Below are 22,861 nucleotides of genomic sequence, written 5' to 3' on the forward strand. Positions count from 1 at the left end.
TTCAACACACATACTTCATCTGGATATGGAAGTAGGACTTCTAGTCAAAAGTGTGAACAAGTTCTCATGCCCCTAAGACGGATTCCTCTTTGATATGGCCCAATATTTCTCCCCATAGGGAGTACAATGGAGGCTAGTGGAGGTATAAATGAATGACAAAGTGCCACCCCTGCATGTGCCTTGCTATACCTGTCATCTGTCATATGGCTCAAACACTGGTGCTGGCCCTCCAGAATCTACTCTCCCAGTCTGCCCCACATGGACATACCACTCACCCTTCCCTTGTCCAAAATAACCCAGTCTCCATTTTCAGGTTATAGTGATTGCTGGAAGAAAGTGGAAGAGAATGAAGATCTGCTTTCACTTCTAAAAATGTGAGTAACTTTCTATTTCTTCCTGTGTCCTTCCCACTGCCTATGATAAGATCTGACAACACAAAGCTCTCATGGGGGAGTGCAGAAGCCCTCAGTTGGAGTAGGATCTGACTAAAGCTCTGGGTTTTTGGAGAGCAAGGGCTTTAGAAATTCAGGGTGTAGGTAGCGAGGAGCCATGGGCCACAGGTGCCCACCCCCTCCCCACTAGCCCTACCTCATGGCCCCATCTGATCCTGGCTGCAGCCTGAGCCTCCTGTTTCTGGAGCCACCAAGGGAATTGCCATGATGACAGCAGCTTTCACCAGCTCTTAAAAGGAGATGACCCAGATGAGATGTGTAAACCAGAGTCAGCTAGAGTCCACCAATCACATACACTGCCTATGGAGGGTGCTTTGGCCACTGCCTTCTTCCCTTTGGCTTCCTTGACTTCTTTGAGCGAGCACCATTGCTCCTGGCCTTTAATTTGTTACCAAACCTAATGACTTCCTCAGTTCAGTGTGACTGTTGAGTCACACTAAATCCTGAGTGCCTCTCAGTCACCAGAGTCTGTGATTCCTCTAGAATGACATTCATCTCAGCCTTATGAACTTTTCTTTCTCCCATCTCATGCTCCTGATCCCAGAGACCACCTTCCATCTCTGCAGGCCTCAGCCTGACTCCTCGTCAGTATGACTCAATGACACTCTCACTAGGCATGAACCCACACAGCTCTTCTCCACCCACTATTGAGTGCCTTCTCCTGTGCCAAGGCCATCTCCTGGCTCATTGTCATCTCCTGGCACACTGCCTTCTCCTGGCCCATTTTCAACTCCTGTCCCATTGTCATCTCCTGTCCCAGCAATCTCAGGCCATATTCTCCCCACCTGTTCCCACATCTCTCTCCTGGTGGCAGATGGCTGCCAGAGTCTGGGGCCTCTCCCACTCCCACACAGTAAATCCAAGAGAGATCATGCTTTCACTCACCAGAGGATTCATACTGGGGAACCACCCACTCTCACAAGTAGAGGTTGAAGGGACTCTTTCATTAACCCTGATGTCCAGAAACTATTGGAGATACTGATCAGCAAGAGAGCAGAAAGGAAAATTTGTAATGTGAAGACAAAAAATGAAACAATCTACTCCCTGTATTCCCAGGGAAGCAAAGTTAAGTCATTGGGTAGGGAGAAGGACATTACCATCCCACAACACTTCTGGAACACAAAAGGCAAGCCAGAGAAGCTTTGTTTTTCAGCAGCTCTTTTACACCAAGTTCCTGGGAGATGTTTACAGCAGAAATGCAGCCAGCTCTTTTGGGGCCTCCCTATTCTGCACAGTGAATCTGGCTACTGTCAGAATGTCTGGGCCCTCAGCAGAATTTTCCTCGACTGCATTCAGTGAAGTACCTAATTACATTCCAGGGCAGGTGCAGGCTACACTCTTCCTCTCAGATGCTCCACTCTCTTGTCCAACTCCAGCCTGTGATTCCATCCTTACCCTGGTGGCAGTCCCCATCATTGGCTCATATCCTCCATCAGAAACATCTCACATCATCTCTCCCAAGCCTACCATGTCATCTTCCTCTTAATGCTGCCTGTGGATTTCCATGCCCACAGCCAAAAGGAGACCCAGTTGCTTTTCCCTTCTTCTCTTCAACACCTTGAATGTCAACATTTGAGGAAACAAATAGAAAGTAGAGAGGCTTTACCTTGTTTGGTCCAAAAGTTTCTGAACATCTTTAGCCATCTCACTTCTGAGAACAGGGCCTCCTGTGACCACAAGCCCATCAACATGCCCCCAGGGGATTTCCTCAGCCTTGAGCTTCAGGAGAAACTAGAGCAACACCTTCAGAAGAGGTTCATGCTACATCAGTATGGACTACCACCCAATATCTACCCATTTCTGAATCTGACAGAATCCTGGGACAACATCCCAAGGACAAGTCAGGCAAAGGACAATTGTGAGTCTTCCTGGGACTCAGTGATTCCAGACAAGAACAGCTCTGCTGTACGAGACTGGTTCAGAGAGGTCAGTGATAATCCAAGAGGGCATGATTCCTGTGAGTGTTTGTAATTCCAGGCTTGGCACACACCATGTCTGTGTCCCACCTGAAAGTTCAAAGACTCAGAAGGTAACTTGGGATGGACCAAACTTAAAAGGTGGGGGAGCCTTCAGGAACACCTCCAAGGATATCTCCCTCCTTGATGTTGGCACTGTGCAGATGCCGAAGACATGTGTTAAAAGTCTAAGAGTAAGGCACAGGTAGGGCCCACCCCTCAAGGTCCTTAAGCACATAAATATCTTGAAGATGAGAAACTCTGTGGATTCATCATCTCCACAGCCTTCCCTTCCCTCTACAGCCACCTGTAACTCCAAGGTTGACTCCATTACCCATAATGCCAGGGTCCTGGGAAAATCCATTCAGAGAGGTCCAGGGTTGAAGGATATAGCAAAAACTCCAGTTCCCACCCAGAAAAGTCCTCTTTCTGGACCCTCTTTTGAGTCCCTGAGCAGAACTACATCTGGTGACAACTGTGGGATTTCAGAATCTCCAACTGTACACAAGGGCAGCCTGCCCTCTCAGCCCCACACTTACATTCTTGTGGGCAGAATCTGGCACAATGATACTGTCTTGGGATCTGCAAGAGATAGCTGGAACCAAGTCCAAGCCTAGAAATGGATACATGAGTCTCTGGGGAGTGGAGGTTTGAGCTCACAAGTCTCATGCCACAGCATGTTATCACTTCAGGTATTTTTAAATTTTTAAAAGCTGAAGAAATCAGAGAGCTAGAGGAGGAGGAGGAGGAGTCTTCTGACTGGAGAATCAACATGAGAATCAGAAAGATGTCAAATTTCCTAAATGTTGATATTCATCTGGGAAATTTAGAATCTCAGAGGACCAGTAAAAGACCCTCCCCTTCTTAGAAGTTCTAATTTACATAGCCAAGAATACTCATGCCTGAAATCACATACTGAGCCAGAGAACCAGCCTCAAGAACAGGCTACTCACATCATCCTGCAAGACTGTGCCACTGACATGTTTCATCAGAACTGTGCCCCTGAGGTGCTTCTGGCTACAGACATCCTAGCTTCCCAGGAGAGATTGTCCAGCTCCATAAGCATGTCCAGTAGCATTTCATCAACTTCTCAGGGGCTGTATGGACTCTTGACCAGTGAAGACAGCAAAAATGCAAGATCCCTGAACTCCAGGATTCATAGAAGAGTAGGAGAAATATTATTAGAGCAACTGCCAAGAGGGAGGACAGTGTGTGGCCCAGATCAAAAGCACAGGAAGAAAGGATTTCAGGAGGGAAGCAATCCTGTGCAGAGGAAATGGGTTCCTCTGTCCCTCTGTCATGAAGGAAGAAGACACTGTGGGGGACAAGTCCTCCCAGGCTCTTTTAAAGAGAAAATTTGGGGACAGAATAAGAAACTTTCTACAGAATATTTTCCACAGTAAAGCCAAAGGGCAGGCAAACTCCTTATGCAAATCATGACCCCATCAACTAATACGCAAATATAAGGGTTACTCACAAGCCAACTGCTTACAGACAATGGGGTGTCAGAAGCCCAGACACTCATGACCACCGTTGGATGGATCATAATGAAGTTTCATTATGAACATTCTGCCTCAAAGAAAAACATAATTAAAGAGGTACTCCAGGCCCCTATGAGTAGACAATCCCGTTATTCTAGGGGTTCCTCCTCCCCAGAACAAAAGAGAGTGATGGGTGCTATCATTCCTGGTCACCAGGCCAGTCCAAGGGACACAGCCATCCTCTGAACAGGTGGATCATAAACAAGGACAACAAGAAGGCCTTGCTGCTCAAGGAGTTTACATCTCTTCCCAGCCCCTGCCAGCAGAGGACCAGGGTGGCAGGTATGTTGGGCCACAATGTCCACAGTCCAATGCACTATGCTCTAAAGAAATGTTTGTTGTCTCATCAACATCAGCATGCTTTTCACTCTTGTCCTGCTGGGAAGAAGTTTTTCCCATAATAAAAACCATACTGAGAAAAACTGTCCTCATGTGAGCCCAACATTTGTTTGATAAAGGCTTCTTCCTAATGAGGTGACAATTGCTTAATAACATTTTTTTAAATCAGTGTTTTGCTGGGTCATAGGGAAGGTGGTCATGTCTTTTCTTCATTATTCTGATTTGTAGAAGAGACTGGAAATGCAAGGAGGTGACAGTGGCATTGAGTACCCACCCTTAGGTCAGATTCCCCTGTTATGTCTTAAGAATTCATGACTTGATCGTTACAGAAATAATACAATTCCTTTGGGACTCCTCAATATGGGGCAATCCCACAAGGACCCCGCCCTAAAGTCTAAATAAAAGAGCCTTTCCTCCATCCTGGACTTTGTGAGGCTGTAGGGATTGGGGTACAGGGTTATCTGGAACTTAGTAGCTTCCCATGTTCAGGAAAGTTGGGGAGAGAGGGGTAGTATCCAGACCCTGAGTTCAGAGGTGGCTGGAGAGTTCTGGCTGGTGGATACCTTGGTGGGAATCAGAAGACACCTGCTCTGAGAATCCCTGCCTTATGGAGCCTAACATGGAGATGAGCCTTGCCAGCTCCTTTTAGCTCAGGGTGCATGCCATGGTCACCTGCTTCTGCTTCTGCCTTCCTCACTTTCCAGAGCGGTGTCCAGAATGGAGATTGTAGATTGGTGTGTGAGTGTCTGGATGGGAACTGTGAGTTGGCTACTAAGGGCTGCCACTTGCAGCTCACCATCCCTCAAAATTCCTTACAGCTGACACAAATACGCATCCACTAACCATCTGACAGTGGGGCAGAGTGGGCAGAAAATGGGATATGGAGAATTAAAATGGAGCCAAAGAAAGAGGCAGAGTAACATGGGGATACCAAGATGGTATGGTGGATGGGAAGATATTACCAGCCACCAACCTGAGGGAGGAGAAATTATGGACTCACCCTGGCCACACCCAGACTAAAAACCTAGAGAAGCCTCTTGAGCAATGACACAGCCTAGAGAGGAAGCAAGCCCTCTTATAGGGCAGATTCATTTTCTGACATTATATTGAATAGGGCCTCATGGCTTTGCCTCTTTAATTATAGAAGGGATGAGTTAGCAATTGGAGTAGCTAGGACTAGGTAACTCTAGCTGTGATTTCCAGTTTGGTGACTTTACACATACACATGGCCCTAGCACCACTTCTGCAGTGAAAAGGCAGAGACCTAAAAAGGTCAAAGAAGTAGCCTGGGGTCACAAAGCAAGATTCCCTGGGCTTCGAGAACTTACTGTCCCCAGACTAGAGAAGAAGAGGTGGTTCAGTTAGAACTTATCATGTGAGGGCAGTGACTTGTCCAAAAGGGAGGGGTAAGCTGTATAGGGGGCAACCAGCAGACTTCCCTGACTGCACTTGTCTTCCAATATAAGCTGCTTCTTCCCAGGACCTGTCCAAATGGGAAAGCAGGCAGGCCCCACAGGAGGAGAGAAAAAGCCATGTCTACTGAGTGTTTGATGCTGTGGCCCATCTGGGGAAGCAGCACTGCTCCAGGCCCTCTGCCATTTTTGTTCCCTGGTGGAGAGGTCTATACCACAAAGTGCCACCAAGGCATATGGCACAGGCATAGTCCTGCTCTAATGCCTGAAAGTACCCCACATGTAAAGCCAGGTAGTCCCTCCCAGTGTGAGAACAGGTCCTACAAGCCAACCCTGAGCCAGGTCCTGTGCCTTTTGTGATCAGAGAAGACCCCAGAGTGGGCCTAGAATCAAGAAAAGACTTAGGCACAGAATGAGCTAGAACAGAGTCGGGTCCTTGAATCTTGCTCTGCTAGGCTCTCTCAAAGCACAGAGACAGGTTCTCAGTGCAGAGGAGCTGGATGTGGATCCCAGGGATCCTGAGGGGATAATGCCACAGACAGTGATACTGATGGACAGCCAGAAGCCTGAGAGAGGAAGTCCTGTTGCTCTCTGCTTCTGCCAGCTTTGTCATCTATGAGGGGCAGTAATTCCAACAATCAGGAGACATCCCAGAGACCCCCACACAGACATGTCACAGAATCCTACATACACATAGACCTTCACAGGCCCAACTTAAAGATGGCCACAGAGACCACCACAGAACCTCCAACATAGCAGTCCCAGAAACACAAGGACCTCCCTCAGATAATAGCATGAACTTCAGGGTCCTCACACAGAGATCTCACAGAACCCCTCACACAGACTTCCCAGAGGAACCTCTGGCAGAGATTTGTACCAAGAGAGACCTCAGAGACCTAACACAGAGTCTCCCACAACAAACTTTCACTGCCACATGGTCCTCATGCAGTGATCTCTCACAGAGACCTTCCAGAGTTCTAGACCTTGGGGAAACATCTCCACAGAGATGTTCTATAGATTTCCTTAGCTAGAACCAAGAGATAGTACAGAGACATCTCACACATACACATTGACCTCATGGAGGATTGTCATACAGAGACCCTTACAGAATTATTTCTCTTTTAATTCACAATTTAAATTCCCACTGGGACTCAGAAATCCCATAGAGACTGAACAGAGACCTTTCACAGGAATTTTCTACAGAAAACCCCACATCATTCTTCTTTCATGTGAAACCCCTTAGCCAACTGGAAGCACAAGGAGGACACCAACCAGACCCCTGAGACACTGTCAACATGGCCTCCCAAATGACATTCTCTGCTTGGGAAAATCCTCAGGATCTTCTGTTCCTTTGCAATGTCATTGCCTCTGAACAGAAGAACTGCAGATTCCAAGTGCAGACTTGAAAAATTCCTTCCTGTACAGGTTTTCACTAGTCTCAACTTTGACCCATAGTTTAGAGAATCACAAATTTTAAACATGAATAAAATGCAGCCAACATCCAGTTAGAGAAATCATCTTATTTGTCCAGTATTAGTTATTCTCAAATGTATAAATGTCACTTTATCTCATTGGAGTCAAGAACTGAATTCTGGATTGTTGACTAATTTAGAAACATGATAAACACCTATAGCAAATGGACAATAGGAATGATATGAACCAGCAAAGAAGCATCTGGACTCACATCTACTTCCCAGAAGCTGAGCAACCACACATTATCCTAGGCATCCACATAAACACAAGGTGTGCAGAAAAGATGGAGTGGAATTCATGGAGTTACAAATGTAAAGTGAGAAAGTAGAAAACAAAAGGAAAGAAGTTTCCACTAAGAGAAGTGAGCAGTCTCTCCCTTCCACCTCCTCCCTGCCCCACCCCAGCACACATACAAATATACCACAAGTTGAGGAATTGCTACACACTAGGCACTATAGTTAAAGTGGATTAAATTGTGAATTAAAAGAGAAATAATATTCTGCTATTATGAATTATATAGTGCAGCACAGAAAACACAAAATTACCCCAAATCCCTCAACCATCCAGCTGCAACTACAATGAGGGACCATAATCACTGGCTTTAGCAAGGGAACTGACAGACCCTCTCTGTGATGAGACTTTGCCTTCTGCCCTCATCCCTCAGAATCCTGTTCCACAGGTGCAGGCCTGGAACACATCACAGTCATCTGGGGAGATAGAGGGAATGGCTCAGTTTCCTACATCTGGAAACATATTATAATGTCAGAAACACAAGTTGGAGAGACAGACCACATGGACGCTCTGCAATACCCTCCTCATCAATAAGCCCACATCCTTCCCTGCCCTCCCCCTTCTTTCCTCCCTTTATTGTTTACAGAGCCACCAAAATCCAAGCAGAGAAAGTCAAGTGATCCATTCCTTCTTCAAAATCCTCCTGTGCAACTCACCTGGTTAGAACCACCTCAGGTTCTCACCCAGTACCTCAAAGTCCTGCAAGATATGGTCCCTGGGAGCCTCTGTGGCCTCACTCTCACCATGACCCTCCCCCATGGCACTCAACCTATACTGGGTTTTTTCCAGAACCATTCTGGATGCTCTTCCTTCCCAGAAACCCTGCTTGAGTTCCCTGTGCTTGGAATGCCCACTCCCCAGTGCTACAGGGATCCTTCCCTTCTGAATGGGCTTATCCTTGAGAGCCCATCTCAAAGGTCTTCCATGTTCCCCAGGAGAGCTGGGTCTGTTCTTCTTAGTCCATGTCCCTTCCTGGCCCACTGCTATCCACAGCATTTATTTATTTACTCAGGTCACACCCCTTCCCCTAAGTACAAGGTCATGGAAAGCTGTGTGCCAGAATCAGGCACTTGGAATATGTCTCTAAATAATGCATGAGGGCATAAATGGATTCTATGGGAAGTGGGAACTTAGGGCCAGAGGTGACCTGGATTTGTCCTTAGAAAGCAGTTAGAGACACTCTAAGAGGTGATTTCCCTGAGCCCAGAAAACTCCTCTCAGAATGGGCTTGTGCTGGTCTCTGGTGGCAGGAGGATAATCCGATGTCTCCAGCAGTAGATTTGAGGGGCTGCTGTGCAGAGGCTGCTGAACTTGTGGCATCCTATATTACTCCAGTGAGGAGCTACAGAGTGTTGGTGGAGAGGCCTGGAGAGCTGAAAGAACTGTGCATCTCTTTTTCATCAAGATTACCGGGGCCTGATCCTAGTGTCCTGGCAGAGCCCAGCTTTAATGACTGAGACCCACTGCCTATCAGCCATTCTCTGTATCCATATTCTGGCCCCTTGGAGGCTGTGGTGACCATTCTTACTTTCTGTGTTCACTAAGCCCAAGATCCCAGCTACTCCCATGAGGTCCTGGTCATCCATGTGCAGGCTACTCAGGGTGGCTGAGACCAGGTGCAGAGGACCTGTAGGTGGTGGGAGCCAAAGCTCAGAGGTCAGAGTAAATTTGGTGGAATCAGTCCCTGGTACAAGGCTTTGATGCATCCTAAGAGCCACATCCAGACAGGCCATGCCCTAGGCCACTACCCATCCCTAGGCCACTCCTACTCTGACCTGCTCCAGTCAGGGGACAAAGGAATGGTGATGACCTGAATTCGTCTGTGCCCTGAGTCCTCTGGCTCTGAGCCCAGCTCTGTCATAGCTCATAATCTACTGGGGGTTCAGTATGTTCTAACAATACTGTTCTCTCCTCAGGGGCCCTAAAGTCAAAAGTCAGCCCCTGCTCATCAAGACAAGGACACCATGAGGGTATGGCAGACCCCTTCTGTGGGAACAGTTGGGCATGGTTTCCTTAGTTTCATTCTAGTTCACCTTAGAGAGTTTTTGGTTTCTACAGGAGTTTTTGATACACTTCTGCATCTTCAAGTAAAATCTATCCTATTCCTTATTGTCATTTCACTTTATTTCCATTCCATTTTTACAGTTCTAGAAACCTAGTATCTTCAGAGATGTACCCTCAATAACACGACCATTATTCTACCATTTTTCCCTCTAGAGAATGCTGGTATGTTCCAGCTACTGTTTTCCTATTATTTACTCACCCAGACTCTGTCTTTGTGTCCTGAGCCAGGGGCAGTGAGGACCTGAGCATGTGACCATGAGGCACAAGTGTCCAGTTGACCTAGAGCCACCACTGAGAGCCTCAGGCCTCATGAGGAGAGGCCTGTGCCAGAAGATTTTCCCTGGAGTGTGCATCAGGGTGCCTCAAATAGGTCAGCAGAATATGCTGAAGTTAAGTAACTACCACCAGTAACTTGAGTTCCATTGAGCTTATTTCCTATCTCCTTCCATGTAAAGGAGTATTTTAAGGAAAGAACTTCAGAGTTTTAGCTGCAGCAGGTTCTGGCCTTCCCAGCAAAGACATAATTTCAAAGAAAGGTCATGAGCAATGGAGATTAGCTATGATTCATGACCAGGACAGGTGCTTTAAAATGTCAGCAAACCTGCTCTACTGGAACCGAGCACAACTATCACATGATGGGAAGTTCATTTTGCAGATGATTCTTTTGGATTTTAGCAACCCAAACTATGAGCACAGTTTAACATGTATAAGAATCATGCAAAGGTGTGCACAGTGTTTCATTTAGTATCAGAAACAAATACTGTAACTATTCCTATTTAGTTCCTCACTGTCATTTCCACCATGAAGGGGAAAGTAATTTACATGCAATTAGGCCAAGAATAATTAGATTGAGATAATCAATCAAGAACTAACTTGAATGAAAAAAAATCTGAACCAAATGAAGACTTAACTAGAAGCTTTTAAAATGTTCTATGAAACATGATGTTATCTGTTTTAGTCAGCTTTTTTGCTGCTGTGCCTAAAGGAACTGATCAGAACTGTAAAGGAGAAAAAGTTTATTTGTGGGTTCACAGTTTCTGAAGTCTCAGTCTATAGAAGTCTGGTTCCATTCCCTGGGGCTCGAGGTGATGCAGAATATCATGGCAGAAGAGTGTGACAGAGGAAAGCAGCTCACATGGTGATCAGAAAGCAGAGAGTCCACTTTCCAGTATACCATATAACCACACCCCAATAAATCACTCACTCCTGCCACACCCTACCACTTCAGTTAACACTCAGTTAATCACTGACTGGGTTGATAATCTCACAACTCAATCATCTCTTCTGATTGTTCTTGCACTGTCTCACACATGAGCTTTTGGGGGATATCTCACATCCGAACTATAACATTTTCCTATTGCCATTTCTTTTCCCATTGCCTTCTCCTGTTCCATTGCCATCAGGAACCTAACCCATAGCCTTCTCCTGTCCCATCACCATCTCCTGTCTCATCACCTTCTTCTGTTCCATTGCCATCTCCTGTCCCAGCAATCTCAGGCCATGTTCTGTCCACCTGTCCCATCTCATCCCTCTCCTGGTAGCAGATGGCTGCCAGAGTTTCATGTTCTCCAATTATTCACACAGTGAATACCAGAGAGATCATGTTTCCCACCCACCAGAGGACACATTCTATGAAAACCATGCACACTTTCAGAAAGAGACTGAAGGTACCTCTTTCATTAACTCTGTTGTCCAGAAACTGCAGGAGATACTGATGAGCAAAAGAACAGAACTGAAAATTTGTATGTTGAAAACAAAAAGATGTTAGATGACTCCTTTTATTCTCTGTGGAACACAGTAAAGTCACTGGGCAATGAGCAGGACACCACCACCCCACAACCCTTGTGGAAAACAAAAGGAAAAACACAGCAGCTTTCTTTTTCTCAGCAGCTTTTTTACCCCAAGTTTTGGGAAACCACTTACAGCACAAATGTTGTCAGCTTTTCTGGGAACCTTCTAAACAGCAAAGCTCTGGTGCCTACTATAGGGATCCCCACTAAGCATTTTTCCATTTTATTCAGTAGACTCTCTAATTCCATCTCAGTACAAGTTCAAACTAAGGAACCTGCATGGCAATTTTTTGTCTCAGCCCTTGCTCCACCATGTAGTCCAACCTCAGACTTTGACTCCAACCTATCTTTATCCTTGGCCCCACCAGTGGCTCAGATTCAGAACAAGGGCCATCTAACAATTAGTGCTCTATCTGATGTGTGAGGGGTAAAAATTTGCTTCCAAAGATGTAAGCTTTCTGTTTCTTTTGCTGAGAAGAAACTTTTTAGTTTGAATCCATCCCATTTATTGATTCTTGGTTTTAATTCTTGTGCTATAGGAGTCTTATTAAGAAAATTGGGGCCAAATACCACATGATGAAGATTAGGGCCTACTTTTTCTTCTATTACATGCAAAGTCTCCTGGATTAATTCCTAGGTCCTCTATCCACTTTGAGTTGAGTTTTGTGCATGGTGAGAGATAGGGGTTTAATTTCATTTTATTGCATATGGATTTCCATATGAAAGGTCTTGTTCACCATGTGACAGGCCAACACGTGACAGGCCACCACATTCTGGGCTGACTAAACCATGCTTGTGCCAGCTCTTAGAGCTGAGGCCACTGATCTTTCTGGAAGGACAGCTGCATGGGGCCCCTTCTCATTTTGGCCTCATAGTTCAGGGCAATCACCCAGGCTGCCTGTCACTGGTCCCACAAGCTGTTCAGCCTCAGGATAGAAGAAAGCAGTGCACATATAGGACTTTGGGCACTGCTCCTCTTTGGACTCTGCTCACTATTGCAGTGGGGATCAGGCCCTTGCCAGTGCCTACTGCTGTCAGGTACATGCCCACCATGACCAGAGCCTTGACGAAGAGCCACATCAACAAGAACCACTGGACCTCACCATGCCACCAGTCCAGCTGATTATGCTGGCAAATACCCTGCCCACCTCACCCCAGCTTCCTGGAGCAGCCCCCATGCCAGGACACAGAGTCTACTGGCTGTGAGCACAGGACATCCACTGGTGGCCTGCCAGAAGATGCATAAGTGTGTCAGCCCCAAGCCCCAAGAGGTGTGGAGCCTGGAAGCCTGAGGCCAGGCAGGGTGAACAGGGAACAAATAACTGGCTAGAGCCCGGTGGCCAGAGCCTGGCACATCTGGCAAAAGGGAACATAGGAACATATCCAGCAGCCAGAGGGCCTGATTAGCATGACTCTCTTCATTGTTTTACAAATTGAATTTTCTAAAATATCATTGTTATTAATCATTCATTACAGAGAGTCAATGAAAGCACCATCAAACTAACAACATTCTTTACAGAACTATGAAACAAAAATCCTCAAATGGAAGAACAAAAGACCCTGAATAGCAAAAATAATCCTGAATAAACATAGCAAAGCTGGAAACTTCACAATACTCAACTTCAAAATATCCTGCAGAGCCATAGTAACAAAAACCAGCATGGTCCTAGCATAAAAGCAGTCATGTAGAACAATGGAATGGAATAGATGGCACAGAAAGAAACCCACACAACCACAGCCACTTTATTTTTGACAAAGTTGACAAAACCAAGTGCTGGAGAAAAGACAGCCCCTTTAACAAACAATGCTGGGAAAACTAAATACCCATATGTAGAAGATTGGAACTAGATCCCTATCTCTCACTTCTGTCAGCTCAAAATGAATCAAAAACCTTAATAAATACCTGAAACTTAGAAAAGACTAGAAGAAAACCCAGGGGAAACACTTTCAGACAGTGGAACAGGCAAGGACTTCCTGAATAGAACTCCAGCCTTCTCTCAGGAAATAATACAAGAATCAACAAATGGGACTGCATCAGTCTAATAAAGAGAAAAGGTATATTCTGGCTCACAGTTTTGGAATCCATGCTTGATCACACCTATTGTTTTTAGGTGTCTGATGGCACGCAACTGATCATGGAAAGACGGTTGTCCAAGCAAAAAAACTAGCCTCAAAGCCAGGAAGAAAAAGAGAGGCAGAGAATGGGGTCTTAAAATCCTCTCTAAGAGGACACCCCTGGTAACCTAAAGACTTCCCACTAGGCCCCAATCTCCTACAGAATACATCAGACCCCAAAAGCACCACCTTGGGAACCAAGCCTTTACTTCATGGACCTTTGTAGGACATTCCAGATCCCAACTCTAATATATCCAATCTATAATTCTACCTCCATAGTGTACAATTATAGCACACTACTTTGGGATAATGCTGTTGCTGTGTTTATAAAAACCCTCTGCTTAGCAATGTTTGGGGGTCTGAAAAAATGTAAAATATCCAGAATAAATCTGGATATGTGAACTGTGTGTCAACCTACTTTGCTTGTTTGGTTTTGGTCTCTTTTATGCTGTCCCATTTTCATATAAGCTTCGATTCCTATATCTTTATCTGGCAACATCAACTTTAATATTTAAATGAGCACTTCCATTTGTTTTTATCAGAATCATTGTGAGTATTGTAGAAAAAAACTGACACTGAAAATTTAGGGAAAGAATGTCTTTCTTTTAAAATAATTTCATTTAGAAGTATTTCAAGAATTAAAATTGTCATAGTCTCCATCTTATTTCCTAGGCTAGATATGGTATATAATATTACACAGTGAATACTTAAATCAACTTTATAATATATATAGAAATTCACATTTCTAAACTCATAGCTCACCCAATAATCCAAAATGTCAAACACATTTTTTCTGCATTATTCAGCTTTCTGTTGATGTGATAAAATACTTGAGAAAAACTTAGAGGAGAAAAGATTTGGGCTAATGACTTCAGAGGTTTTCATCTATAGTCACATGGCTCCATTGGTTCTGGGCCTCTGGTGAGGCAAAACATCATGGTCAGAGGGTATGGCAGAATAAAGTTGTTCACCTCATGGCCAGGAGAAAGGGGTGACAGAGAAGCACCACGGACAAAATAAAACTTCAAAGGCACACCCCCAATTGACCCAATTCCAAGGAGGTCCCAACCTCCTAAAGTCTCCACCACCTCCCAACAGTGCCATCAACAGGGGACAAAGTAACTAACACATGAGTCTTTGAGGGACATTCCAGCTGCAAACTATAATATTTTCCTAAAAAGAAATGCTAAAAGTAAGTGGTAGCTCTCACACGAGTCCTTTAAAATTGCATGCCAATTTCACATCTTAAAATCTGGTCCTGATTTAGCAAACTGCATGTCCCTAGGTTCCAAAGTGAACCCCACACCTTGCAAAATATCAAGAAGTGCGTTAAAATTAAGTTGACATAATTGTACAAATTGGTTTGAAATATTAAACTCTTGGCACTTTTTCTTCTGACTAAGATTATTTTTTAAAAAAGATAATTGTCACTAGGTATAGTGGCACTCACCTTTAATGCCAGCAGCTTGGGAGGCTGAGACACTAGAGTTACAAGTTCAAAGACAGTCTCAGCAACTTGTGAGGTCCTGAGCATCTTAGTGAGAATCTGTCTGAAAAATAAATGAAAAGAGCTGCAGATTTGGCTCAATGGTTAAGATCCCTGGATTCAATTTCTAGTATCAAAAAAAAATATTTATCAGTTAATGGGTACCCAAATAGATAAAGTAATGTGTTTTTTTTACTATAGAGCATAATGAGGGGACTATACTTCAAAATAGTCTATCATTTATTTTATAAAATAGCCCAAACCTCAAATTCTGGGGAGACCTCACATACTAGCAAGTAGAGGCTGGGGGCCTCTCTTTCATCAAACCTCATATCCAGAAACTGCTAGAGATGCTAATCACCCAAAGAGCAGAATTAAAAATGTGGATGAAAATGCTAAGAATGAGTCCTCTTTCAAACCAATGACCCCAGAACACTACCTGGATTCTCTGGGGAAAATGTTGAAGTCACTGGGAGGCAAGAGACATACCAGTGCACACCCGTTCTGGAGCACAAAAGGGAAACCAGAATACCTACAGTATTTCTCTTACCACAAGGCCTTGGGGGACCCTTTAGAGCATACAGGCAGTTGTTCTGGAGCCTTCCCTCTCTGCAAAGTGAGTCCTCAGTGGCTACTGCCTGGGTCTCTAAGAGGTCCTTCTCTGCACAATCTAAAGCTGTTATATTAACAAAATCTCTGACTGTTCCCCAGTTCAATCTCAGGCTGAAGAATCTCATAACTTTCCCAGAACCAGCCCTTGTTCAACTATGTGGTCCAATTGCAATTTTTAACACAAACACTACCTTCTTCTGTGGCTCAGGTCCAGAACCACACACATCTCACATCCTCACTCCCAAACCTACCACCTTCTTCTCCACGCCAGAAGAGGACCCAGAAAACAATTTTCCCTATATCCCAGGAAGAAGTATGGCCTCTCATCTCAACTGAAAATCAGCACATGGAATGGCCCTTGCAGAAGAAACAGAAACAGACAAAGGTTTTACTCTCTTCATTCCAAAAATCTCAGGGAGCCAACAGCCAATCCACTTTAACCATATCAGAGCAGTTGCCCCTCCCTGATCTCCAAGTCAGCCTCATTCCCTCCTGGGGATTCTAACAGCACCGAGCTCCCTAGAGGCCTAGCAATGAACAGTTTGCTTTAAAGAAACATTCTCATCCATCACTGCACATGTATCTGTCACATGTCACCTCAATGATCTGTGTGTCCAATTTCCATGGCAGAAATCCAAAATTTTATCCAGAAGAAGTAATCCATGGGGTTCAATCTATTACAAAGATATTCACATTACAGATTTTATGATCCTCTGTATTTTATTTTAATAAGATTTACCTACTGTTGGGCTGGGGTTGCGGCTCAGCAGTAGAGCACTCACCTAGCATGTGCAAGGCCCTGGGTTTAATCTCAGTACCACATAAGAATAAATATATAAAAATTAAGGTATTAAAAAACTTTTTTAAAAATTTACCTACTGTAAGTCTCATAAACATTTCAGCATTTTAAACATATTTTTTAGTTATAGATGCACACAATACCTTTATTTTATTTTATTTTTATGTGGTGCTAGGGACCAAACCCAGTGCCTCAAGCGTGCTAGGCAAGCACTTTACCACTGAGCCACAACCCCAGCCCAATTTTTCAGCATTTTTTATACATACCAAGAAATAGATAATCAGTGATGAATCCTATGAAAACTACTGCATTCATAATAGCTTCAAAAAATAAAATAAAATACTGGGGAATCAACTTAACAAAAGAGGTGAAAGACCTCTACAATGAAAACTACAGAACACTAAAGAAAGAAATTGAAAGATCTTTTTTTTTTTTTTGGAGGGGTTAAATGTTTATTAAACCAAGATTTAAATCATACATCCACCTACCGTCTGTAAACAAATACAGTCCACGTATAAGTAAATGGGCAGCAGATCAGAACCAGTGGGAATACTCAAGTTCCCTTTGCACACTAGCACTTCCCCAGAACACCCTCCGCAGGCCAACCCTACAGGTAAGAGCAAGAGAAAAGGAGCAGAGAGGGAGCTCCACTCCATCCCGAGGGTGGGGGTCAAGACAGGCATCTGTTCCACACCGGGCAGGGTGGAAAACAGCAAGGCCACAGGGTAGTTTTTACATTCAAAGATTGGCTGAAATAGTAGAAATGAACTTTCCTCATCTCGGTGCCTCCCTTCCTATCACCATCATTAATAAGAAGTGTGAATTAAAATAAAGGACGGACCACAGGTGGTTACAAAAATAGATGACTTGTAGAGTAATAAATATCTATAAGTAGCAGAGCATAAACTTATATAAAATTTACCTTTTCCCATAATGTGCACATTATCATAAGTATGTTCAAGAGGTATGGTCAGCAAAATTCAGAGCGGTAAGGAGGGATATAGATATATTTTTTTGGTACCAGGGAGTATATCCAGAGGCACTTAACCACTGAGCCACATCCCCAGCCCTTTTTATACATTTTATTTAGAGACAGGGTCTTGCTAAGTTGCTTAGGGCCTTGCTAAGTGCTGAGGCTGGCTTTGAACTCATGACTCTCCTGCCTCAGCCTCCCAGGGTACAGGGATGATAGGCATGTGCCACAATGCCCAGCTCCAGTAAGAGGGGATTTGGAAAGAAAAAAACATTCAGGTTCAAAACCCAGAGGAGGCCGAATGCAGATGGGAAAACTCAAAATCCCCAAATTTTCCCAACACATGATCCTACTTAGTAGACACCACAATTAGCTTACAGCCCTTTTTATATCTTAAAAAGTAACTCTTTGTTACCTATGTACAAACTTTAAAAAAGATTTATCAGGAGACCCCAAAATTGATTTAACAGCGGCATTAAAACTGCTGAAACCTGTAGCATTGTGTGCGCTTCCATTACTTCTGTGTATGAGGCTGAAAAAGGCTCCAGAAGTGTTTTAGATAGCTTTTAGAATTCCCACAGAAATCAATTCTACAATCATTTCAGTTATAGAAGAACAAAAGAAAGAAGGGAAAAATAACCCCTCAAACTAGGGTTGGGTTGGGTGGGGTGGGGCAAAAAAAAAAATCTCACAAAGTAACTAAAAATTTATGAATATATAAATGACATTCATAGGTTCTTTTAATACTTATGGAATGCTATATAAGGTAACTGTGGAATGGTATTCTGAAACCAATCTCATTTTGAGGGGTACAGTCATTCCATTCTAATTCTAAAATTAAAAGCACTTATCCCACATGATGTGCGTTTCAGCGAGGCTGACAAGTAGACTTGGTTGTACTCGACAGTGTCACCTTAAAGCTCCATAAAAGATTCATGGCTGACCTGAACTGCAAAAGCTCAGAACTCACAATTCCACAGGTAGCTAGCTATTCATGCTCATTGCTTGCAGAGAGCAAAGGATCCACTCGAGCTGTCCTAAAGTCACCTCAGCCTATAACAGTGTTCCCTGGAAACTTTGGCTAGTTTCCTTAAAGCATCTCCCTAAGCCTAACGTGTTTGGGACTCACCGGGATAAGCAAACAGCTTCCCTTGACACTAACATACATTCTACACCTTCAAGAGGGATGGACGTATGCTGCTTCCCCCAGGTCTCCTGTACTCCTGGAACAATCCCTGGAGTCCAGGATGCTTGCTTCCTGTGGAACACAATGTTGTGACAGGCCAGGATGAAATAAATTTTTGAAAGTAGTGGTTCTCAAATTAGAGTGAGCATCAGAAACACACAGAGGTGTACTGAAGCAGAGACAGCACGCAGGGGTCCAGGGCAGGGCCTAGGAACCTGGATTCCAAAGAGTGAAGCAGATACTACCCGAACGTGGACCACACCTGGTGTGGCAATCATCAAGACCTTGACCCCCACACATCTCAGTGTCAGAATGTCCTCCTGGGACCTCAGGAAAGGTTGCATGGGACACTTGCCACAACCAAGTAGCTGGAGGCCAGAAAAGCCTAGTAGTATCTTAAAAGGTCCCACATGTTGGCAGGTAGAGAGTGCCGCACTCCATTCCTGGCTCTGTTCCCACACACCCAGATGACCAGGTATAGCAACTGCACCTTACAAGAGGAATAATAGCAGCACCCTCTCAGAGGATCTGGGGGACTTAAGAAATGTTTGCATAAAAGCACCACCTAGCACAGAGTAGGTAGTGTCTGTTAATCAGAAGAACGTCAGTCACGGCAGGAAAATCCCGGTGAATTTTCTGTCTTCTCCCACTGCTAAAATCTTTACAAAAGCACATTCTGGCAGCTAATGAAGAGAAAGAAGGCTAAAAGTTCAGAAAACTGCAGCAAGAGGGGAAGTATATAAGTGAATTATCTAATTGTAAAAAAAAAAAAAAAAACACCAACCCACAATCAAAGTAAGTTAATTATGCTGGTTTGAGATAGTGTTTAAATGTTAAATACGGTGATCTTTGAACACATTCCCTTCCTCATCCTACCAACCATTTTAATGCTGGTTAAATTTATCATCAAAAGAAGGAGAAAAAAATAATTCATCCACTCAAATACATGTGAAGTACATCTAAAAAATTTAGCTGAGATAGTCCCAATCTTATAGAGTACCACAGTGGGGAAATTTCAAATGTGATCTTTAAAAAGGATGTATAATATTGATTAGTAGAAACACCCACACAATGAGAAATGAACACACATGCCCACATGTGTGTTTAGTTGTTGCCCTGTACAGTTGAGCCAACGAACTGCCTCTCGTAATTCAAAAACGAACCTGTAACAATTCATACATGTCCGTGTTGGGAGCACAATCGGGCAAATCTCTTGTTGCCAAGTGTTGGTTTTCACAAGAACCCAAAAGACTGAAGGGAGAGGCAGGACTTTCCCCAGCCCCTTATGTGATTCCTGTTAGATGTGCTCTGGATGGCTCTGGAGACAGGACAGCATCTCTGAGACAGGTCGGCCTTCCTAGCAGATCTGATACACGGCAGTAAAACAATGGAAACTTATCCATGAGTCCCTTCTGTTTGAGGATGCGGTATACTTCAGCAGAAGTCTGAGGTCCTTGGAGCTTCTGCCCATTCAGCATCTCCTTCTCCAATTCTTCAATGGTCTTCCCGGTTCTGGCGAATGCCTCTGCCACCCTGCGGTTCCGCCCTCCGTAGCAGGTGGTTATCAGGTCGGCCACCCCGCAGCTCTCCAGGAAGGTGGCTGTGGACACCTGGCCCTTGCAGAAGATCCTGGCGAAAGCGATCATTTCCATGAGGCCGAGGCGGATGACGGCGGCTTTGGTGTTGTCTCCACAGAGGAGGCCATCGCAGAACCCAGCTCCCATGGCCACAATGTTCTTAAGAGCACCACAAAGTTCAACCGTGTCTGCATCATCAACCACAGTTATTCGGAAATTGGGGGTTTGCAGAAGTTCTTTGAAGAGAAGGCCATTCTCCATGATTTTGCTGCCAATGGTGGTCTCACAGAACTTCTCCGCAGCCACCTCGCTGGCAATGTTGGCGCCCATCAGCACACTGATGTCAATGCCCATCTTCTCCCGGATGATGTCAGAAATGAGTTTCAGTCCCTTGGGGCCCTCGTCTATGCCCTTGATGAGGGTGATCCCCAGTGCTTTCTTGGGTACTCTGCCAGTGATCTCATCGCAGATCTTGTGAATGAACTGGTGGGGGATGACAAACACCAGCAGGTCTGCATCCTGCACAGCCTCGCTGAGATTGGAGACGGCGACCACATTTTCTGGCAGCTTGTGTCCAGGGAGATGACATTTTCGTGGTCATTATTTATGATGTCTGTCAGTTTTCTCCCATTCACTGTTTCCTCAAAGACCCACATCTTGACTGTGGAGGCAAACTTCTGTAGTTTCTTGACATTATTACCAATTATTTTTGCAACAGCTGAACCCCTTAATGGGCAGAGCTTGCCCCGCCAGAGACCCGAATAGCAAGCCCTCTGTGCTTCGGTTTGCCCAACATCAAAACTACACTAATTCTTGGGCCTCCTTCAATTCCTAGACCCAGGCGATCGGTAGGGAGAATTGAGAACGACCTTAGAATATTGTGCAAAACATCAGGGCGTGGTGAGCAGGTGGTTTCTGTGCCCTCGCCGGGGGATACCTAGGCGTGGACAGGTGCCCATGGGCGAGCGGTGCCCTCGGTCTGCGTTGCCCCCGCGGGCACGAGGGCCCAGAGATTTCCAGGCTAGGACCTCCGTGCGGCCTCCCCTGGCGTGCAGTGCCCAGCCTGGCCCCGAGGTCGCCCACCCCGCCTCCCTGCGCGCGGTGCCCGGTGCCCGAAATTGAAAGATCTTTGAAGATGGAAAGATCTCCGATGCTCTTGGATAGGCAAAATTAATATTGAGAAAATGGCCATAACTACCCAAAACGCTATACAGATTCAATGTGATTCCAATTAAAAGCCCAACATCATTCCTTATAGAAATAGCAAGCATGAAATTTATTTGGAAAAATAAGAGACCCAGAATAGCCAAAGTAAAATGTTGGTGAGGATGTGAGGTAAAAAGCAGGAGGCATCACAGTAGCAGACCTTAACCTATACTACAAAGCTATAGTAACAAAAACAGCTTAGTATAGGTACCAAAATAGATATATAGACCACTGTTAAAGAATAGAAGACATAGAGACAAACTCACACAAATACAGTTATCTCATACTAGACAAAAGCACCAAAAACATACATTGGAGAAAATATAGCCTCTTCAACTAACAGTGCTGGGAGAACTGGAAAAATTAGGCCCAAATCTTCATAATGTCACTTTAGGCCCCAACTTTCTTAACAAGACTCCTAAAGCACAAGAAATAAAATCAAGAATTAATAAATGGGATAGACTCACACTAAAAAGCTTCTTCTCAGCAAAAGAAAAAATCAATCAGGTGAACAGAGAGCCTACATTTTGAGAGAAAATTTTCGCCACACATGTCAGACAGAGCACTAATCTCCAGGATGTATAAAGAACTCAAAAAACTTAACACCAAAAAACAAACAACCCAATCAATAAACGGGCTAAGGAGCTGAACAGACACTTCTCAGAAGAAGATATGCCTTTGATCAACAAATATATGAAAAAATGTTCCACATCTGTAGTAATTAGAGAAATGTAAATCAAAACTACTCTAAGATTTCCTCTAACACCAGTCAGAATGGCAGTTATCAGGAATACAGACAACAATAAATGTTGGTGAGGATGTGAGGTAAAAGGCACACTTATACATTGCTGGTGGGACTGCAAATTGGTACAACCAATCTGGAAAGCAGTATGGAGATTCCTTAGGGATTCTTAGAATGGAATCACTATCTGACCCAGCTATCCCTATCAGTCTATACTCATAGGACTTAAAATCAGTCTGCTATAGTAACACAGCCACATCAATGTTTATAGCAGCTGAATTCACAATAGCTAAACTGTGGAAGCAACCTAGGTTCCCTTCAATAGATGAATGGATAAAGAAACTGTGGTGTGTATATACACAATAAAATATTATTCAGCATTAAAAGAGAATAAAATTATGGCATTTGCAGGTAAACAGATGGAGTTGGAGAATATTATGCTAAGCGAAGTAAGCCAATCCCAAAAAATCAAAGGCTGAATGTTCTCTCTGGTAAGTGGATGCTGATCCATAAAGAGGGTGGGGGAGGCATGGGAAAAATGAAAGAACTTTGATTGGGCAAAGGGTAGGGAGAGTAGAGAGGGTGCATGGGTGTAGGAAAGGTGGTGGAATGAGATGGACATCACTACCCTAGGTACATGTATGACTACATATCTGGTGTGATGCTACATCCTGTACAACCATAGAAATATAAAATTGTGCCACAATTATGTACAATGAATCAAAATGCATTCTGCTGTCATGTATACCTAATTCAAATAAATAAATATTTTTTAAAAGAGTAAGATATTAAAGAAAATAACAAAAATACATCTTTTAAATTTTTTCACATTAACACATTTTGCTGCA

General features: G+C 44.1%; 1 protein-coding gene and 1 pseudogene across 1 annotated transcript in view; one reads left to right on the plus strand and one right to left on the minus strand.

Moving 5' to 3' along the window:
* Nucleotides 1-12,523, plus strand: part of LOC144251689 (spermatogenesis-associated protein 31A6-like) — a 47,960-nt gene extending 35,437 nt beyond the window's left edge. The window contains exons 5-8 of the mRNA XM_077794464.1: nt 314-374; nt 2,114-2,310; nt 2,430-2,481; nt 12,319-12,523. Coding sequence (XP_077650590.1) covers nt 314-374; nt 2,114-2,310; nt 2,430-2,481; nt 12,319-12,523 — 515 coding nt within the window. The remainder of the gene's footprint in view (nt 1-313; nt 375-2,113; nt 2,311-2,429; nt 2,482-12,318) is intronic.
* A 7,191-nt stretch (nt 12,524-19,714) lies between these two features.
* Nucleotides 19,715-20,736, minus strand: LOC144251692 (glycerol-3-phosphate dehydrogenase 1-like protein pseudogene; annotated as a pseudogene).
* Between the last annotated feature and the right edge of the window lie 2,125 nt (nt 20,737-22,861).

The sequence above is a fragment of the Urocitellus parryii genome, unplaced genomic scaffold (assembly GCF_045843805.1).
Source record: "Urocitellus parryii isolate mUroPar1 unplaced genomic scaffold, mUroPar1.hap1 Scaffold_146, whole genome shotgun sequence".
Classification (NCBI taxonomy): domain Eukaryota; kingdom Metazoa; phylum Chordata; class Mammalia; order Rodentia; family Sciuridae; genus Urocitellus; species Urocitellus parryii.